At 43.1% G+C, this 20,941-nt stretch overlaps 1 protein-coding gene across 1 annotated transcript in view; it reads right to left on the reverse strand.

The window, feature by feature from the left end:
• Positions 1-4,532: 4,532 nt before the first annotated feature.
• The window catches only part of SVEP1 (sushi, von Willebrand factor type A, EGF and pentraxin domain containing 1), a 470,252-nt gene continuing 453,843 nt past the window's right edge, over positions 4,533-20,941 (reverse strand). Inside the window, exons 47-50 of the mRNA XM_088461305.1 lie at positions 11,782-11,877; positions 7,484-7,579; positions 6,859-6,952; positions 4,533-5,046 (exon numbers count right to left, since the gene is read on the reverse strand). Coding sequence (XP_088317431.1) covers positions 5,016-5,046; positions 6,859-6,952; positions 7,484-7,579; positions 11,782-11,877 — 317 coding nt within the window. The 3' untranslated portion in view covers positions 4,533-5,015. The remainder of the gene's footprint in view (positions 5,047-6,858; positions 6,953-7,483; positions 7,580-11,781; positions 11,878-20,941) is intronic.

Raw genomic sequence — 20,941 nt, forward strand, 5'->3', positions numbered from 1 at the left:
ATTGGTGATCATCCTGAGAATGTATGTAACTTTCATTGATCTGTGTTCTATTTTTCTTCTCTTGTTTTATTCAAGGCAAAATACAGTATAACATCAGCAAAGTTAGTATTTACTATATTACCTGCCCCCCAGTGTATCAATGCATGCCCCCCAGTGTATCAATGCATTCCTCCCAATTGCCCCAATTTAGGTGAGACAGTTTCAATTTCAGGGCTTTATCCCTTCACATGTCCATTCATCTAAACAAGAGCACGTGTACACAGCATTCAAATTGTATTTTTAGGTGAAGAGAACAGGTTGAAGGATAGTCCAGTGCCTTAGAAGCATTGTCCATTACCATGTCACACGAAGGCCAAACAGTTGATTTGGCCACACCTAATGTTTTTGCTATCTCTCTGATGGGTTTGTTTTGATTTTTCAGCCTAATGATGGCTTGCTTCACTGATAGTGACAGCTCTTTGGATCTCATATTGAGAGTCGACAGCAACTGATTCCAAATGCAAATGTCACACCTAGAATCAACTCCAGACCTTTTACCTGCTTAATTGATAATGAAATAATGAGGGAATTGCCCACACCTGTCCATGAAATAGCTTTTGACTTGATAGTCCCATTACTTTTGGCCCCTTAAAAAGTGGGAGGAACATATAGAAACCATTGTAATTCCTACACTGTTCACCTGATTTGGATGTAATTACCCTCAAATTAAATCTGAAAGTCTGCAGTTACAGCACATCTTGTTTGTTTCATTTTAAAGCCATTATGGTGGGGAATAGAGGCCAAAATATGAAAATTCTGTCAATGTCCCAATATTTATGCACCTGACTGATATATATATCAATCCGGCAAGCTGCACTGATATCATCTGGTGTATAATGAGGGGTGCTCCATTACAGACGGTAAAGTCCAAAGTACAAGTAAAAAAGAGATGGGCACTCACCAATCAGTAAAAGGCATATTTTAATTACTCATGTGATATCCGTGAGTAATTAAAATATGCCTTACTGATTGGTGAGTGCCCACCTCTTTTTTACATATATATATATATATATATATATGTATGTATATACTGTATATATATATATATATATATATATATATATACACTATATACATATATATATGGGTAATAACAAAACAAGGAGGGGCGCTCCATAATGCATAAAAGTATTTAATAGACAAATTGCTAGCAGAAAAAAATCACAGTAAGAGATGTACTCGTACCAAGTGAAAAAACGCTGTGGGCTGATTACCACATGACAAGAATATGTAATAGCCAGGCAAGCGCCAACCGTCATCCAGGAGGATTTCCGAGACACAAACCCCACACTCCAAGCCGCCAGAGAAAGCAGGAACGTGCCGGTGCCATGGAGACCGAGGTGGCCGGAGGAGATGCAAGGCAGTCTATAGTTGCGTCACTAAGGCCACACCCTAACGCGTTTCGTCAGGTGACTTCGTCAGAGGGCTGGCCTTAGTGACGCTAGGTATCAGTTTTAACCTAGCATACAGTCAATCGGCCCATCCACTGGGCGGTATTACTGATGTAAACAATGCACGCCCCCAATTGGCGCGTGCATTTAAATAGTGCACTCATGCATACCAGTATCAGCTTGTTCAATATAAAACAAACTTATTAATACAACAATATTAAATAGTACCAACTACATAGAGAGCAATTAATCTTAACATAATTTGCAACCAGTTATCACATCTACAGAGCAATATTACAGAGGTGGTAGTACATTCCCATAGATTATAAATTTGCACATACATAAATACAAATATTAATCATTCAATATAAGATAAATTGCTTATAGAATATCATAAAAATATCATATATATATATCATGTATAAAAAACATTACATACAAAAAATACATAATAAGATATCTAATAAATAAGCCAGAGGACCAGGGCTGTTCAAACTTCAATAGAGAAGAACAGGAAGTGAAGAAATTGAATCATTTGCTTGGGTTGGGTACAGGATCCTGACAGTCACAATGCCGAAGGTCAGAATCCAACAGCGGCATCCCAACGGCAACTCCAAATCTTAATCCTTACTTTAATCCTAACCTACCCCTCCTGCCACCTAACCCTAACTGTCCTGTCCCGCAGCTTGACCCTAACTCTCCCCTCCCACAGCCTAACCCTCCCCCGACCATTATAATCTGTCGGGATTGCGACCGTCAGGAGTCCGCTGTCGGGATTGTGACTGTCAGGATGCCGCTGTCGGGATTGTGACCATCGGATGACGCTGTTGGGATTGTGACCATCGGTTTGTCACTGTCGGGATTGTGACCATCGGGATGCCACTGTCGGTATTGTGACCATCGGGATGCCGCTGTCCGGATTGTGACAATCGGAATGTCGCTGTCGGACACGCTGTCGGTATTGTGACCGTCGGGATGCCGCTGTCGGTATTGTGACCATTGGGATCCGCTATCAGGATTGTAACCATCGAGATGTCGCTGTCGGTATTGTGACCGTCAGCATTCTGATCTTCGGGATCCTGACTACATCCCATCTGCAGGACTGATAACAAGTTCCCCATTCACTCAAGCAACTTGACTTCTTTTGAAAGTATTTTCATGGAGATTGAGCATGAAATATCTAGAAGGGGGCTTATTCTGTCCTGACAAGGGACATTTGTAGTTACCGCAAATATCGAATCAGTCATGTGGCAGCAGCTCAATGCATAACAGATTGGTTGTTGTTCAGACAATCAACTCTAAAATGGGAAAGAATTGGGAACAAAATGTATTTCACCGAGGAGTGATTGTTGTTGTTAGACACTGTGATTGGAGTATCTTAGAAACTGCTGATCGCCTGGGATCTTCACACACAGTCTTTAGAGTTTGCTGCACAAAACAGAAACCGCTCATGCTGTAGTGTATATCCTTACTGTACATCTACAGTTCTGTTTTCAAAACACCTTGTTAATGATAGAGGTCAGAGAATAAAGGCCAGACTGGTTCAAGCAGATATGAAGGCAACAGTAACTTCAATATGCATTTGTTACAACAATTGTATGCAGAAAGGTGGATGGACAATAGCAGCAGAAGACCACACTGGGTTCTACTTTTCAGCTAAGAACAAAAAACAACAGTGGGCACAGAGCCACCAAAACTGGACAGCTGAAAGCTGGAAAAATATGTTGTATGCTCAGAATTTAGGGCCAACAACATGAATACATGAATCCATTTTTGTGGATATTGGGAAAATATTGTCTTACTTTCAATATAGGACACAAATACTGGGCAGCTTTTGTACACTTTGATTGATAGCTGAGCGAGGACGTGCCCAATGCCAACACTACAAGAGGAATTAAATTACCTGCTGTGTTAACTGCATAGGTAAAGCTCTTGGTTTAATGCCTGGAGCTACTGTATTCAATTATTAGTAATTTTCACCGCACATTAAACCTGCGGGTAATACGCGCTAACCCATAGTTGCTGCGTTAAGTGCCCAGAATCTACAAGTTATCCCACACATTTAGCCAGAGACGAAGAATTTAACTTGGATTTTTCCTTGCAGCTCATGAGGCTTCAAGGAAAATTCAGCATTAAGTGCACCCTTTGAGGCTTAACCCGTGGGGTAGTGAGACTTAATTGAATAGCTCAGGGCTGCAAGCCCTGTGGCTAATTGAATGTGCCCCTAAATTCGGTTGCATACTTTAAATTTCTACCTCCCTTCATCTGCAGCAAAACATGGGGTAAAATGGCACCTTCTAACTGGATTTACTCCTAATGGTGCGTACACACTAGACAATAATGGAACAACTGTACGATTACTACATTGTAATCGTGCAGTGTGTACGCACCTTAACTCTAAATGCATTAGTTAAACTATGTACTGTATATTATATGCAAACTATACATCTTCAAATGGCATGACAAGAAGGCATATGATATGGATTGCTTCATCATACCCGTACATAGTTTACAGAGGGGTTGGGTATGGGATCCCGGCGGTCTCGATTCCGCCACTGTCGGTATTCTGTCGATCAGAATACCGACAGTGGCATCTCAACAGTGAGAATCCCGAGTCCATTAAGGTAATTACCCTAACCCTCCATCTCTCCCTACCGCTAACCCTCCCTCCCCAGTGCCTAAACCTAACCTCCCCATGTGCCTAAACTGAACTTCCCCCCCTAATGCCTAAACCTAACCTCCCCTTTAGTGACTAACTCTAATCCTCTCCCTAGTGCCTAACCCCAAACAGTAAACCTAACCCTCCCCTAATCCCAGATACTTACCTTCGGGATGCCGATGTTCTGGATTCTGGAGCCGGGATACCGCGCCAGGATGCCGACCACATCCTTTACAGAGGTGTATGGGTCTTTATTACATGGTTGCCATGTCCACTTGATGACTGGAATCACATAGTTCAGACTCGTCCAATTCCTCTTTTCCTAAATTGCCTTCCCATCTGCCCTGTTGTAAGGTAAGAAAAGCAGGGAAGTACACTATACATTATACAACATTGTGCTGATCATTTAAAAACAACAGCTCACACCAAATGAGTTATTACTTTTTATTATAAAATGTAATGTAAGCTATGTTTTTTTATAACTCACATCAACACCACATTTACACATTAAACAAAAATAAACCGTTTTTATGCTAACACTTGGCATTAAATCGACAAAAAAATCATATTAACATAGGCAACACAGACACCCTTTTCATCAATTAATAATATGCAGAGTGTGCTTACTAATTATCTGCCATCAGAAGTGAATTCCATACAATTACCTTAGGCAGTAAAATCCATGTAATTATACATATTATTTAGGTGAACTGCATTGGTGAGAAAATATATACAATGACCCTCTTCAATTAACATTTAACCTTGAGCAGCATATTATTAATATACATTTGCATATGAAAATACAGATGAACTTTAAAAAAAAAAACAATACACAAGCATAAGAAAATATATCACATTATAGCATTCAAATCTGAATTAAAATGCACTGCAGATCAGATCCTGGATGAAATGGAGTATCTGAAATGCTAAAAAGGAGAAAATCCATTCTTTCTTTTTCTGAAAGAAACAAGAAAGGAAAAACATTTAGGATCTGATTAAAACTACAGATGTGGCTCATCAAAAGGAAACATGGATTGCATTTCACAATAATGAATAATAAAGCACAGGATAAGAATAGGCCATATTGTGTATATCACTTAGCCTTGCCTATATCTAAAAGATTGTGTGAATAATAACTGGAAAATTACATTTCATATATAATTTGTTTCACATCATTTACCGGAATTGTATAATAGACTAATTAACCCTTTCTCACAGCTTGATGTTTTTAAACATCAAGCTTTTCATTGTCAAATTTACATCAGTGAAATCTGTGAGCATTTCTTCTTAGAGATGGATGGTTGTGATGTGCTTACTGCCATTATTGGGCCCCAGCCATCCCTTTCATCAACAAATATTTTTAGTGTCTGATCACCGTTACTGTAGGTCATCCCTGCCTTCTCCACGGGACCACCCATGACACGGCTACATGTTGTGATGCTGCTGCTTTCCCCAGTGCTGAGCGGAATAACAGCCTGCGCCAGCAGCCCTGGACAGCAGTAACAGCACAGAGGATGTTGTACATGTAATGTGAGCCATAGCTGCAGCTGATGAGCACTGATGTGATGGCCTGGAGGAGCCTGCAGAGAGCAGTCTTGAGCAAGGAGACAGTTATAGGAAACGAGATGGGGAAGGAGGAAAAGTGGCCAGAAGAAAGGTAATGGCCAGGTCAGTGATGGAGAATAGGAGATAGAACCCTGCTAAAGCAAACCTAATAGGGCCAATAGGTTAATACCAGGCCTGCATATAATAAATATTTTAACTGCAAATGAGATTTTCAAAGGAAAATAGGAAATAATGCTCTACATGCAGATAAGTTCATGCCCCTGGCTGTTTTTTTTCTCCCCTATGGGGATACCGTTTTCATTACTGAATAAGTTCTCTCTAAGCTTTGTTACTGTATCTCAGTGTACCCATTCCTCCATTGTCCATATATCTCAGTGTACCCATCCCTGCCATGTTCATGGCTACCCAAGTCTGTATTGTATATCAGAATGCTCCCTATATTGTACAGTATATAGGTATGTAAAATGTTGCCTTTGTTGTGACTCCAAAAGTAAATATGGAGTGAAGTGGGTGTGTGTGTGGGGGGGGGGGAGGTTGGGGGCTACATGTGAATTGGCGTAGGGCATCCAGAGACATTAATCAGGTCTTGAATATTTTGAGTTAACATTAAAGCTTAATCATACTTGACAATTTTCCTATAATATCTGTGAGACTTCCTAAATAGTTGGTGTTCTTGCAGACTCCCGAAAACAAATCCGAGGGAAAAACTAGGGACTGAGTATAGCGAGATGATGTTATTTATGTCATCACCCTCTATTCACCATGGGGAAACACTAACTACAGTACATGTGTGTGCTGAAGAGCGATCGCCATTTTCTTGTAGCCAACCTATTTATAAGCACACAGCAAGACAGTCACCCCATGTTCGGGCGATGATAGATGTCAAAATCGACCAGCAGGCACGTGCATCGCTGGAAATTTTTTACTTTAATCTGCCAGATTTGCGGATGATTAACAAGTGATTGAACGATAACGATGTCGTTATCGTTCAATCGGCCTGTTTAATAGATATAGCAAGAACAGTTCACCAAGTTCTTTGAAACATACATAGCCACCCAACTCAATGTTATTTTACTACTTTTCAGGATCAGGCATCACTCTGTTTAAATCAAAAGTTTTAACCCCCCACTCCCCATACAGATACTACTCAAAGAACCTATTATACCCATCACTAAATTATTTGTACATAGAGACAATACTTACCTAGAGCAGTCAGGTCCTGACCAGCTTGGAGGGCAATTGCATCTGTTTGGCCTCACACATCTACCTCCATTTAAACAGGGCGACAGACACTGAGCTGTAATATAATACATAAATGATTAAACTGTATACATAAGATATTCTTTATTGTACCCAGTGTTGGACAAAGGTACAGTACAAATGAAATACACAGAAAAAGGTGCAAAACCGTAAACAATGGATGGCAAATTAGAATACTTTTCATTTACTATGGTATATTTATTCTATATGTTCAACTATAAATGCTTATGTAAACCTTGGGCACATTCCTCATTTATTATTTATGGGTATATCCCTATACACATACTGTACGATAATACTAACTGTATGAGTGCTTGTAATGCTAAAGTGACAGATGAGATTTTAACTTCAAAGAATACTTGGTGGGGGTCCCTCAGCAGCTGGCTTTTCACTTACAGATGACATGCAGTATAAAATCTCTCGTACTTTGCTGAGAGCTGAGCAGCAACGAAAAGTGTATGTAAGAAATATGTCCCTGGCAGGGACTCCCTGCTCATGCTTTAATAAATACTTTTTGTTTACTTTACATAACTTGATAGGAGATAAAAGAATGGTGTAATTTTCTTACCAAGATGACAGCGAGATCCAGTCCACCCATTTAGACAGTCACATTTGTAAGGAGCAGTACAGCGGCCTCCATTCAGACAAGGCAGGATGCAAATTGCTAAATTAGATAAAAGGGATATTATGAACAGCATTTAAAAACCTCTCATGCATTAATGTGTAATTCCTCTGTATGTGAAGTTTACACTAAGATGACATAGTTAGTGTTACACATCCACCACTCACTATTAGCTGATCTGTGTGTATAAGTCTAAGCACAGAAATGTGCCTGTACACTTACTATGCTGCAGCTGTATTTTCAACTGCACACATCTCAAAGCATATTTCACTATTTAAATTAAAATGACCATGATCAAAAACATAAAGATGTCACTTCAAAGCCTTGTCTTAACCCCTTTCTACCTTAATAAATTTCTCTTCAAATGCAGCTCATTGAAGTACAGTAACTGTGGGACTGTCTTTGTAACATATTTAGGGATGCCAAGAGGGGGATGTTGGTGCTGCTAAGTACATGTCTATCAGGGGGCCTGGCCAGCCATTGAGGCATATACATGCCCACACTATTTTGTAGACATGTCACCTCCAGTACCACTTTGTGGCAGCATGGCATCTCCTTGGGGGCCTGATAATCACAATGGGGTGTCGCTGTGCCCCATACAAGTACCAGGAACTGTTCATGGAGGTTATGAATATATAGCTACAATATAGGCAGTACTGTGAATTCTTTCAAATACGTTATGCTTTACCTAGTGTGCCTGAGGCAAAAGGTACCCCGTAGGGCAATGCCCAGTCTTTGCACAACAAGAACCTCTGGAGTACAAGTCTTACTAACCCAGGGATACCTCATTAAGACACTCACTTCACTGAAATCATTTCATATGCCCAAATTAACACAATTCACTATTTTACATGCTCAAAACATATCTAGTAGTAGATTGTAACATTATTTGAGATTGGGTCTGTCTTTATAACATGACACTATTGTATAGTCATGAGCATTTAATTATTTTAAATTAAAAGTTGCCTAATAGAAAGTATGAGAGGAGTCCCACCTGAAAGTACAAGTCCTTTTACAGGAGGCAAAATCTATATTGATCCCTAATAATCCAGGGCTGCCACCATAATTGTGCTCTCTCCTCTCCAGCTCATTTCAGTGAGTATCCAGCAATAAGAAATCTACATTTTGCATGATGGTGCAATATGAAGGGAATGAGTGCACCTAGACCACAATCTGCTAGGTGATCTGCAGCTCCACAATCCAGGGGCGTCTTTATAACAGGTGCAAGGTCCAGGGTGGCCCACAGGGAGGCCACACCACACACCTTGCACCCATACTTAACTATACTTACCTTTCCACAGATTCCGGTGTGCTGCTCCGCTACGCTGGACCGGCGCTGCAGAGCAGCAAAAAATCACTGGGAAAATGGCGGCGGGCAATTTCCCGGTGACTCGAACCTGCGCAAAAAAGATGTGAAAAAGGTGCAGGCTCCATTTTCCTGGAGACATGCACAGTAGCTTCTGGCATTAAGCCATAATCTACTGCACTCAGTGCGCTGACAAAGAGAAGGGGGCCCAAACGGAGGCCCCCTCCTCTTTGAAATTGCCCCTGCCACAATCCACTCAGGTTCAACCTGTGCACTCCCTGCAGACACTGCTATCTTCATGTGCCAGCCCATGAACTTCCCATATATATTAGGGCATGTGTCCAGAAATAACTGCATGACGTCACAGAGTGGCATTTTCACTGTGGACCTGCAAATCTGCAGATTCCGAAATTACTTTTAGTAATTCCAAACTGTCTTTATGAGGAAACAGAATATGCATTTGTTAGTAATTTATACATTATGTAAAAGTAAATAAACATACACACTGGGAAACTGGGCCTATTTTTCCATGGAGAAGTTTTACACTGACTTTAAGCAGTTACTTGCAATAAATATGGAATTTGTAGTGGAGTCATTGATTTGTTTCTTTCCAAATATGTTGTAGCTCCCTTTATGAGGAATCACTTCTAAAATAGTTTACTGCAACCTTTGCAAACTGTCACTTCATGTTTAAATCATTGCTAAGATATGATGCACATGAACAGTTCATTGCTCTAAAATACATTGCTGTACTGTCCTTCAGCATATCAGACCACAATATAGAGAACTTTGCTATTGACAATATAGATGTGATTTGTAATGTGTGTTTATCTGGATGGCACTATAATAAGCATGCTGCATGGTTTAACTGGCACAAACCTTAAAAATGTTAATAGATAATAGTTAAAACAAAAAAGTTACAAAGGAGCACATTTATAAAATTGTTCATGATAAATTCCACATTTGAGGTGAACCTTGTAGTTACATCATTGGATACAATGTCATGGTTCCCACCATAGACTTCAATGGAGATTTCTCTCCATTGAAGTCTATGGAGGAGACAGGCTGACCGCACACAGTCAATCAGTGAGCAGCTCTGACGGAGATGCCCACTGATTGGCTGGCGGCTCCTGCAATGACGGGGTGCATGTGGGCCCCAGTCATTCACGCGGAGGAAAGGTATGTGTACACACACATACCTTTGCTCAGTCCGGCTTGGTTTCGGGTATTTTCGTGTTTTTATTTAACCCCCCTGGATGCCTACTTGGAACAAAGAGGACCTGAACTACGCATACTCTAGGAGAGGCGAGTATGGATTTTTTTATTATAGGTACCCCTATGGATTATCTACTGGACAAATGGACATGATGGCATCAGGGATACTAGGTGAGTATGTGTGTTAGTGAGTGTGAGTGTGCATGTATGTTATATTAAACTTTTACAGTCACGGTGTGTGTTGTGTTTTTTGATGTTTTTCTATGGCTGTGGAACTACAGGTACCAGCAGGCCCGTAATGCACCGCATGCTGATACTTGTGGTTCTCCAAGTACCAGCATGTGGGGAGGCTTGCTGGTACGTGTAGTACCACAGCTAAAGACAATATTTAAACATCTATTTTACACTACACAATAACACTATCAACCCGGCACCCACCGCCTATCAGCCAAGGCTTGGGATGCCCTGGAGAGGGGGACTCCTTTATTGGAGGGGGGATCCCCAACTCCCCAGGGATCCCCGGCCTGGGCTGACTAGCGGTCAGGAGTAATGCTTTGGCCGAGGAAACCGGTGAAAGGTTTTCCCTGGCTGTGTCATTACCCCTCCGCTAGAAAGAGTTCGGTGCTGGTTATGGCGATACAGGGGACCCCTACTCATTTTGTCCCCTGTTTTTCCACAACCAGGGCTGGCTCGGCAAAGCCCTGTGCTGGTTCTTAATATACAGGGGACCCCCTACGCATTTTGTCCCCTGTATTTTTAGAACAAGGACAGGCTTTATAAAGCCTGGGGCTGGTTATGCTTTTGGAGGGGAGGGCTGCACATCATTTTTTTTTTTATAATTTTGCATTAGTACACACAGAAACATGCACGTATATCATGGATATGTGCATGTTTCTGTGTTAATCTGATTTGCTCAGGATATATTTGCTATCCTGAGCTGGTCTATTGTTTGGGGACTTTTGGTAAACTTTTTTTCCAAGTCTAAAACTTGAACCCTATTACATTGGGAGAATTGATTGTTTTCAATGTGAAAACATCTGGATGCGATTTTGAGAATGGGGATTTTTAGTAACTCTGAAAAAATGCAAGTACTTGGTACTTGGAAAACTGACACCCTATTACATTGGAGAGTTGTGAAAAATTGTGAGTTTGGCACAAAACTCGCAATATACTAAAACAGACAACCTATTACATTTGGCCCTATATATTTGGATTATACTAGGTTTACTATAAAATGCTTGATATAGTTTAATTATTTATTGGGGTTGAATGCATTATTATTTTCAATATATGGTCACAACTATATGATCATTTACTGTTTTACATAAAATATAGTCTCAATATTATATTTAATTATTTGTAGTACCTCATGCAATTTATTGTTTAATGATTATGTACATATTTATTTTTAAGTTTTCATTAATTTTTATTGGTATTTTAAATCAATTAATTGTGTCTGTAAATTATTTATGTATAATATTAATAATATATCCTATTCAACAACAAAATAATGATAAATAAATTGGATGTTAGATTTTTATCATAGTCTGTCCTATTATTTTGTCCAGTTAAGTTAAAGTTCACATTGTACAGTATGTTTGATTTGCAGTTCAATTCTTACACAGAATGAGCACACATTTTCACCAGCAGTTTATATACTGTATGTTAGTACATAAGGTGATTATTTTATCAAATAGTAAAACTAAGAGGGCATAATACGTACGTTCTTCACAGAGCCGTCCCATCCAGCCATCTGGACATGAACAAGCATTTGGTCTTTCACAGACACCACCATTCTGACACGGAAATCTACAAACAGCTTTAAAAAGATTGGAACAAACTCAAAAATCTGTTTATAAAATAGATACATACATATGATAAAGAAGATTACACTATTTGTAATTCTTTGGTGAAAAAGCTGTAAGATTTACAAAGCTTGGACAAGTTTAAAAAAGATGTAGTGATCCTGACTGCGCGTCATCATGGCCCCACCTACCTCTATTTAAAACCACAATTCACAGCATTTTTACAATGGGGAGTGGGGCTCGGATGATGCAATTCAGTGGTTTATGCATCAAGCAGTGAAACGTGTAAAGAAATGGACCAGTAGAGAAGTTGCCCACAGCAACCAATCAGCTCCAACCTATTATTTTATAGATGGTAAATGCTACTTCAAAGCTGATTGGTTGCTATGGACAACTTCTCCACTGGTCCACTTCTCCACACTTTTCACTGCTTGATGCATAAACCCCTCAATGGGAATCACGTCATCTAACCCCAGGGCTGCAAACTTAAATCAGGAAGTGGGCAGCATGCAGGGGATGGGCCAACTCTGTCAGGAGGCTAGGACAGTCACCCTTAATTACTCTATTGTAGGATGATCCGGAAGAGTTTGCAAGTGTGAATTAATATTATTTTGACACTTTGGTTATTTGTAGGTAAAAAGATAAAAGCTTCCGAAGCTGGTTTTTCATAACACCAGAGCTCACACACTCATGAAATTGGAGGCTACAACACAGCATATGATGGAGCCAGCACACCGTGCTATATCAGTGCTACAAAAACTCAGATACAAGCAAAGTGCAGAATTAGTAAAAAAGAAATCCCAAAATTGTAGTAATACAGCAGGGATATTCACTATGCCGCCCTCCAGCTGCTGTGGAACTACACATCCCAGCATGCCCTGCCACAAACATATCTTATATATAAAATTCATTGGTCTGTTTGTTTGTCTGTCCGTTTATGCATTCGGACACCCCTGCACAGGGGCTGATCTAGATTGTTCTTTTAGGGGGGGCGATAGGTTCCCGGACGCGAGCCAATAGGAGCTTGTGAACCGGCAGCCAATCAGCAATGACTGCCGGTCCGCGCACTCTCATTGGCTTGTGACTACAATGAGAGCAGATCTGCCATTCTCAAGGGCTGCTGCGAACGTTTGAGTGGCCGTGCGGCAACAAATTCAAAGCTCCTGCAACCCGGGCTCCCCTCCGCGAAATTGGCCGGCCCGGCTAATTAACAAAAAGTGGAGCGCACACTGTTGCTGGGACAGGGAGGAGGCGGGAGAGCAGCGACACACATCATCTGTCCGCAGTGCAGCTAGATAGGGGGCGGGCAGTGAGGGACAGATTAAGGTCTGTGGGGCCCCTGGGCAACAAACGTGTGTGTGTGTGTGTGGAGGGGGGGTTATATATATATATATATATATATTATATATATTAGAGATGAGCGGTTTGGATTCTGTGGAATCCGAACCCCTCCGAACATTGGGGATCCGAGTCCACCCGAACCCTGTTCGGGTGTTCACCGCCTGACTCGGATCCCCGAACGGCGGCCGCCTGATGTCGGATTCTCACTAGAGAATCCAACAACAGGGCTCCTATTGTGTAGGGAAGAGCGCTGTGATAGTTGTGTGTTTGTTACAGCAGCCAATGAGAGTCACACAGACTCTCATTGGCTGCTGCACGGAGGGAGACGGCTGGAGCTCACACATGAGCTCCGTCTCCCGGCTCCCTCCTCAGCGTGTAACAGCAGAGCGGACGGCGCGGGAGCGGGGATACAGGTAGGTTTTTTTTTTTTTTTTTTTTACTTGTGCAAAGGCCGGGGGCGCTACTGGGGGGGGGTCTGCTACTGGGGATGCGGGGGGGCCATACTACTGGGGGGGCCTGCTACTGGGGGGGGCTATACTACTGGAGGGGTCTGCTACTGGGGGGGCTATACTACTGGGGGGGTCTGCTACTGGGGGGGTCTGCTACTGGGGGTCCATACTACTGAGGGGCCTGCTACTGGGGGGGGCTATACTACTTGGGGGGGTCTGCTACTGGGCGTCCATACTACTGAGGGGCCTGCTACTGGGGGGGGCTATACCACTGGGGGGGGTCTGCTACTGGGGGGGCCATACTACTGAGGGGCCTGCTACTGGGGGAGCCATACTACTGGGGGGGGCATACTACTGGGGGGGGCTTACTACTACTGGGGGGGCATACTACTGGGCAGGGGCTTACTACTACTGGGGGGGCATACTACAGGGGGGGCATACTACAGGGGGGTTACTACTGGGGCAGCCTACTACTGGGGGGGCATACTACTGGGGGGGCCATACTACTGGGGGGGCTGCTAATGGGGGGCATACTACAGGGGGGGCCTGCTAATGGGGGGCATACTACTGGGTGGCATGCTAATGGGGGGCATACTACTGGAGGGGCCTGCTAATGGGGGGCATACTACTGGGGGGCATTCTACTGGGGGCACTGCATAGGGGATCCTACTACTAAGGGGACTGCATAGGGGGCACCACTGCTGGGGGCATTGTGTAAGGGACACCGCTACTGTGGGCATTGTGTAAAAGGGGCACTACTGTGGGCATTGTGCAAAAGGGGCACTACTGTGTGTCGTAACATAAATAAGAAACACTACATTATGGTGTAATGTGAATCAGGCCCTATGTGCGGTGTAATGTGAATAAGACTGTGCACTGTGACTCTTTGGGCCGCAGCCCACTATCTAAACAAGTACTGTGATTCTGCTGGCCGTACCCCACTGGGTGGGTGCATTACTTTTCATTTCTGCCACTGCTGTGTGGCAATGTGTCATAGATGTGCTTTATACTGTGGTGTCTGTGTCGTTGTGCCGCTGCTTTGTTGCTTAGTAACTAGGGGTGAGCGGGTTCGGATTTCTGAAATCCGAACCCCCCCGAGCCCCCCCTATCCGAGGCAGATCCGAGTCAGGCTCAACTTTTCCCGCCTGACTCGGATCTGAAATCGAGGCAAAACGTCATCATCCCGCCTTCCGAGTCTCGTGGGTTTTGGAACCTATATAAGGTACCCGCGTCGGCGCCATTTTCTCACTCGGCTGTGGACAGTGAAGAGGGAGGGTGGGAGTTAGGGCTGGCTGGGCTGTGTAGTGTAGTGTAGTGCAGAGTAGTGTTGTGCTGTGCTGTGCTGTGCTGCGCTTGTGCTATTGTTGTCCACTACTTCAAAGTCCATAGGGGCTGGCTGTGTTGTGCTGTGCTGCTGTTGTTAATAGGGGCTGTGTCCACTACTTCAAAGTCCATAGGGGCTGGCTGGACTGTGTTGTGCAGTCAGTTCTCCATAGGGGCTGTGTCCACTCCAAAGTCCTGTGCAGTGTCCCAGTCCTAAAGGGGTGCTGTAGTGTTGTCCAGGGGGTGCTCTGTCCATCAGGGGTGCTCCCCCCAAGGGCTAAAAAAATTATATTTTTTGTGTGTTTGTGAATTGTGTGCACAGTAGCCGCACGTGCATCAACAAAGTAGTGCCAAGTGTGCGCCTGTGTCATAAGTAAAGGGCCAGCTGGCTTGACCGTTGAAGGGTGCTGTAACCCCCAAAGTACACTCCAGTCCAAACCAAAAAAAAAACTATTTTCTGTGTTTGTGAATTGTGTGTGCAGTAGCCGCACGTGCATCAACAAAGTAGTGCGAAGCGTGCGCCTGTGTCATAAGTAAAGGGCCGGCTGGCTTGACCGTTAAAGGGTGCTGTAACCCCCAAAGTACACTCCAGTCCAAACCAAAAAAAAAATTATTTTCTGTGTTTGTGAATTGTGTGCGCAGTAGCCGCACGTGCATCAACAAAGTAGTGCCAAGCGTGCGCCTGTGTCATAAGTAAAGGACCGGCAGGCTTGGCTGTTAAAGGGTGTTGTAACCCCCAAAGTACACTCCAGTCCAAACCAAAAAAATATATATTTTCTGTGTTTGTGAATTGTGTGCACAGTAGCAGCACGTGCATCAACAAAGTAGTGCCAAGCGTGCGCCTGTGTCATAAGTAAAGGGCCAGCTGGCTTGACCGTTAAAGGGTGCTGTAAAACCCAAAGTACACTCCAGTCCAAACCAAAAAAATAATTATTTTCTGTGTTTGTGAATTGTGTGCGCAGTAGCCGCACGTGCATCAACAAAGAAGTGCCAAGCGTGCGCCTGTGTCATAAGTAAAGGGCCGGCTGGCTTGACCGTTAAAGGGTGCTGTAACCCCCAAAGTACACTCCAGTCCAAACCAAAAAAAAAAATATTTTCTGTGTTTGTGAATTGTGTGCGCAGTAGCCGCACGTGCATCAACAAAGTAGTGCGAAGCGTGCGCCTGTGTCATAAGTAAAGGGCCGGCTGGCTTGACCGTTAAAGGGTGCTGTAACCCCCAAAGTACACTCCAGTCCAAACCAAAAAAAAAATTATTTTCTGTGTTTGTGAATTGTGTGCGCAGTAGCCGCACGTGCATCAACAAAGTAGTGCCAAGCGTGCGCCTGTGTCATAAGTAAAGGACCGGCTGGCTTGGCTGTTAAAGGGTGTTGTAACCCCCAAAGTACACTCCAGTCCAAACCAAAAAAATATATATTTTCTGTGTTTGTGAATTGTGTGCACAGTAGCAGCACGTGCATCAACAAAGTAGTGCCAAGCGTGCGCCTGTGTCATAAGTAAAGGGCCAGCTGGCTTGACCGTTAAAGGGTGCTGTAAAACCCAAAGTACACTCCAGTCCAAACCAAAAAAATAATTATTTTCTGTGTTTGTGAATTGTGTGCGCAGTAGCCGCACGTGCATCAACAAAGAAGTGCCAAGCGTGCGCCTGTGTCATAAGTAAAGGGCCGGCTGGCTTGACCGTTAAAGGGTGCTGTAACCCCCAAAGTACACTCCAGTCCAAACCAAAAAAAAAATTATTTTCTGTGTTTGTGAATTGTGTGCGCAGTAGCCGCACGTGCATCAACAAAGTAGTGCGAAGCGTGCGCCTGTGTCATAAGTAAAGGGCCGGCTGGCTTGACCATTAAAGGGTGCTGTAACCCCCAAAGTACACTCCAAACCAAAAAAATATATATTTTCTGTGTTTGTGAATTGTGTGCGCAGTAGCCGCACGTGCATCAACAAAGTAGTGCCAAGCGTGCACCTGTGTCATAAGTAAAGGGCCGGCTGGCTTGACCATTAAAGGGTGCTGTAACCCCCAAAGTACACTCCAAACCAAAAAAATATATATTTTCTGTGTTTGTGAATTGTGTGCACTGTGGCTGCACGTGCATCAACAAAGGAGCAGCGCCAAGCGTGCGCCTGTGTCCCATAAGTAAAGAGCCGGCTGGCTCATTTCTTAAAGGGTGGTGTAAACCACAAAGTGCACTACTCTCCAGCAAAAATAAAAAAATATTTTCTGTGTTTGTGTGCGCTTTAGCCGCACGTATATATCAATATAACATAAATGGAGGACCAAACTTTCTCCGATAAAAATAAAATAGGGAAAGATCAAGAACCACTTCCTCCTAGTGCTGTTGCTGCTGCTGGGAGTTGTTCATCATCCCAGAGAGGAAGTAGGAACACCACTACTTTTACTAAACAATTGACCCTCCAACATTCCCTAGCGATGAGGATGAAGTACGACAGCAGTCATCCTCAAGCAAAACGTATAACTGAGGCCTTGACTGCTATGTTGGTGTTAGACGTGCGTCCGGTATCCGCCATTAGTGCAGTGGGATTTAGACAATTGATGGAGGTAGTGTGTCTCCGGTTCCAAATCCCGTCTAGATTCCACCTGCATCCTCAAAGCAGCAGCGACAAGCATGCGTCTGTCTGTTAAAGGGTGGTGACACCCTCAAAGTGTGCTACACAAACAATAAAAATATTGTTCTTTTTTATTCGGTCTTTGTGAAATGTGTGGGCTGTAGCCGCACCTGCATCCTTAAAGCAGCAGCGACAAGCGTGCATCTGTCTGTTAAAGGGTGGTGACACCCTCAAAGTGTGCTACACAAACAATAAAAATATTGTTCTTTTTTTTTCTGTCTTTGTGAAATGTGTGGGCTGTAGCCGCACCTGCATCCTTAAAGCAGCAGCGACAAGCGTGCGTCTGTCTGTTAAAGGGTGGTGACACCCTCAAAGTGTGCTACACAAACAATAAAAATATTGTTCTTTTTTTTTCTGTCTTTGTGAAATGTGTGGGCTGTAGCCACACCTGCATCCTTAAAGCAGCAGCGACAAGCGTGCGTCTGTCTGTTAAAGGGTGGCGACACTCTCAAAGTGTGCTACACAAACAATAAAAATATTGTTCTTTTTTTTTCTGTCTTTGTGAATTGTGTGGGCTGTAGCCGCACTTGCATCCTCAAAGCAGCAGCGACAAGCGTGCATCTGTCTGTTAAAGGGTGGTGACACCCTCAAAGTGTGCTACACAAACAATAAAAATATTCTTCTTTTTTCTGTCTTTGTGAATTGTGTGGGCTGTAGCCGCACTTGCATCCTCAAAGCAGCAGCGACAAGCGTGCGTCTGTCTGTTAAAGAGTGGTGACACCCTCAAAGTGTGCTACACAAACAATAAAAATATTGTTCTTTTTTTTTCTGTCTTTGTGAATTGTGTGGGCTGCAGCCGCACTTGCATCCTCAAAGCAGCAGCGACAAGCGTGCGTCTGTCTGTTAAAGGGTGGTGTAACTCTCAAAGTGCTCCAAAAAATAAAAAACTATTTTTTTAATGTGTTTGTGACTTGTGTGCGATGTAGCCGCACTTGCATCCTCAAAGCAGCAGCGACAAGCGTGCGTCTGTCTGTTAAAGGGTGGTGACACCCTCAAAGTGTGCTACACAAACAATAAAAATATTCTTTTTTCTGTCTTTGTGAATTGTGTGGGCTGTAGCCGCACTTGCATCCTCAAAGCAGCAGTGACAAGCGTGCGTCTGTCTGTTAAAGGGTGGTGTAACCCTCAAAGTGCTCCAAAAAATAAAAAACTATTTTTTTAATGTGTTTGTGACTTGTGTGCGATGTAGCCGCACGTGCATCAACATAGTAGCAGCGCCAAGCGTGCGCCTGTGTCATAAGTCAAGGGCTAGTTTGGACATCTGGTCCGGACTGAAGGACGTGCCAACAATTTCTGACAAGTCTACTGTCACTGCATATGATACTGTCCTCAAAGCAGCAGCGACAAGCGTGCATCTGTCTGTTAAAGGGTGGTGACACCCTCAAAGTGTGCTACACAAACAATAAAAATATTGTTCTTTTTTTTCTGTCTTTGTGAATTGTGTGGGCTGTAGCCACACTTGCATCCTCAAAGCAGCAGCGACAAGCGTGCGTCTGTCTGTTAAAGGGTGGTGTAACTCTCAAAGTGCTCCAAAAAATAAAAAACTTTTTTTTTAATGTGTTTGTGACTTGTGTGCGATGTAGCCGCACTTGCATCCTCAAAGCAGCAGCGACAAGCGTGCGTCTGTCTGTTAAAGGGTGGTGACACCCTCAAAGTGTGCTACACAAACAATAAAAATATTCTTTTTTCTGTCTTTGTGAATTGTGTGGGTTGTAGCCGCACTTGCATCCTCAAAGCAGCAGCGACAAGCGTGCGTCTGTCTGTTAAAGGATTACATCGGTGACAGCATCCAAGTAGGCATGTCAAACAGGCCGTACCTGTACTGGCAGGAAAAAGAAGCAATTTGGTGGTCCCTGTACAAACTGGCTCTATTTTACCTGAGTTGCCCCCCCTCCAGTGTATACTCCGAAAGAGTGTTTAGTGCAGCCGGGAACCTTGTCAGCGAAAGGCGTAGGAGGTTGCTTCCACAAAATGTGGAGAAGATGATGTTCATAAAATGAATTATCAACTCTTCCAGGGAGACCAGCCTCCAGAACGTACAGAGGGACCTGTGGTTGTGGATTCCAGCGGGGACGAATTAATACTCTGTGAGGAAGAGGATGTACACACTGAAGAGGGTGAGGAATCGGTGGATAAGGAGTATGAGGATGACATCTTGCCTCCGTAGAGCCAGTTTGTGCAGGGACAGATTAATTGCCAGCTTGTTTTGTGGGGGCCCAAACTAACCAATCATTTCAGCCACAGTTGTGTGGCAGACCCTGGCGCTGAAATGATTGGTTTGTTAAAGTGTGCATGTCCTGTTTATACAACATAAGGGTGAGTGGGAGGGCAATTCCATCTTGTACCTCTTTTTTTTCTTTGCATTATGTACAGTTTGGGGCCTAGTTTTTCAAACTGCCATCCTGTCTGCCACTGCAGTTTCACGCCTAGATGGGTCACGTGTTTGTGCCACCCACTCGTGTCGCTTAGCATAGTCATCCAGCTACCTCGGTGCAACCTTTTGGACATAAAAACACTATTGTGAGGTGTGAGGTGTTCAGAATAGACTGGAAATGAGTGGAAATTAAGGTTATTGAGGTTAATAATAGCATAGGAGCAGAAAAACCTACAAATTCTGTGATTTTAGCTGTTTTTATGCTTTTTTTCAAAAAAATCCAGATCCAAAACACAAAACCCACAACCCAAAACACGGAAGGGTGGTTTTGGCAAAACCAATCCAGATCCAAAACATGAAGAAAGATCCAGATCAAAAACCAAAACACAAAACCCGAAAAGTGGCCGGTGCACACCCCTATTAGTAACCAGTCAGCTCACTGCAACCTTTGGCCAATAATGTCGAAAACAATATTATAAGGTGTGATATGGTCTAAATTGACTGGAAATTAATGTTATTGGGGTTAATAATACTCTATGAAGAAAAAAAAGACCAATTTATGTGATTTTAGCTTTTTTTGTCAATTTTTGTAAAAAAATCCAAATCCAAATCCAAATCCAAAGCCAGTCACCGCAGTTTGGCAAATCCAAATCCAAAGGTGGACGACGAATTAGAACCAAATCCAAATCCGGCAAAAATGGTCCGGCGCACATCCCTAATATATATATATTTTTTTTTTTAGTAATATAGGCCCAAGCATATTATGCAGTGCTGTGCAGGGAATGTGTAATCGCATTAAGCCTTGCCCCATTGTAGCTTACAGTTTGCACTGTCACACACACACACACACATGTGTATGTATATATATATATATATACATATATATATATATATACATATATATACATATATATACTAGGGATGTGCAGGCTCGGTTCTACTCGGTTCCGTTCGGTTCTTTTTACCGAATCT

This window comes from Taudactylus pleione, unplaced genomic scaffold, assembly GCF_031769625.1.
Source record: "Taudactylus pleione unplaced genomic scaffold, aTauple2 ptg001032l, whole genome shotgun sequence".
Lineage (NCBI taxonomy): Eukaryota > Metazoa > Chordata > Amphibia > Anura > Myobatrachidae > Taudactylus > Taudactylus pleione.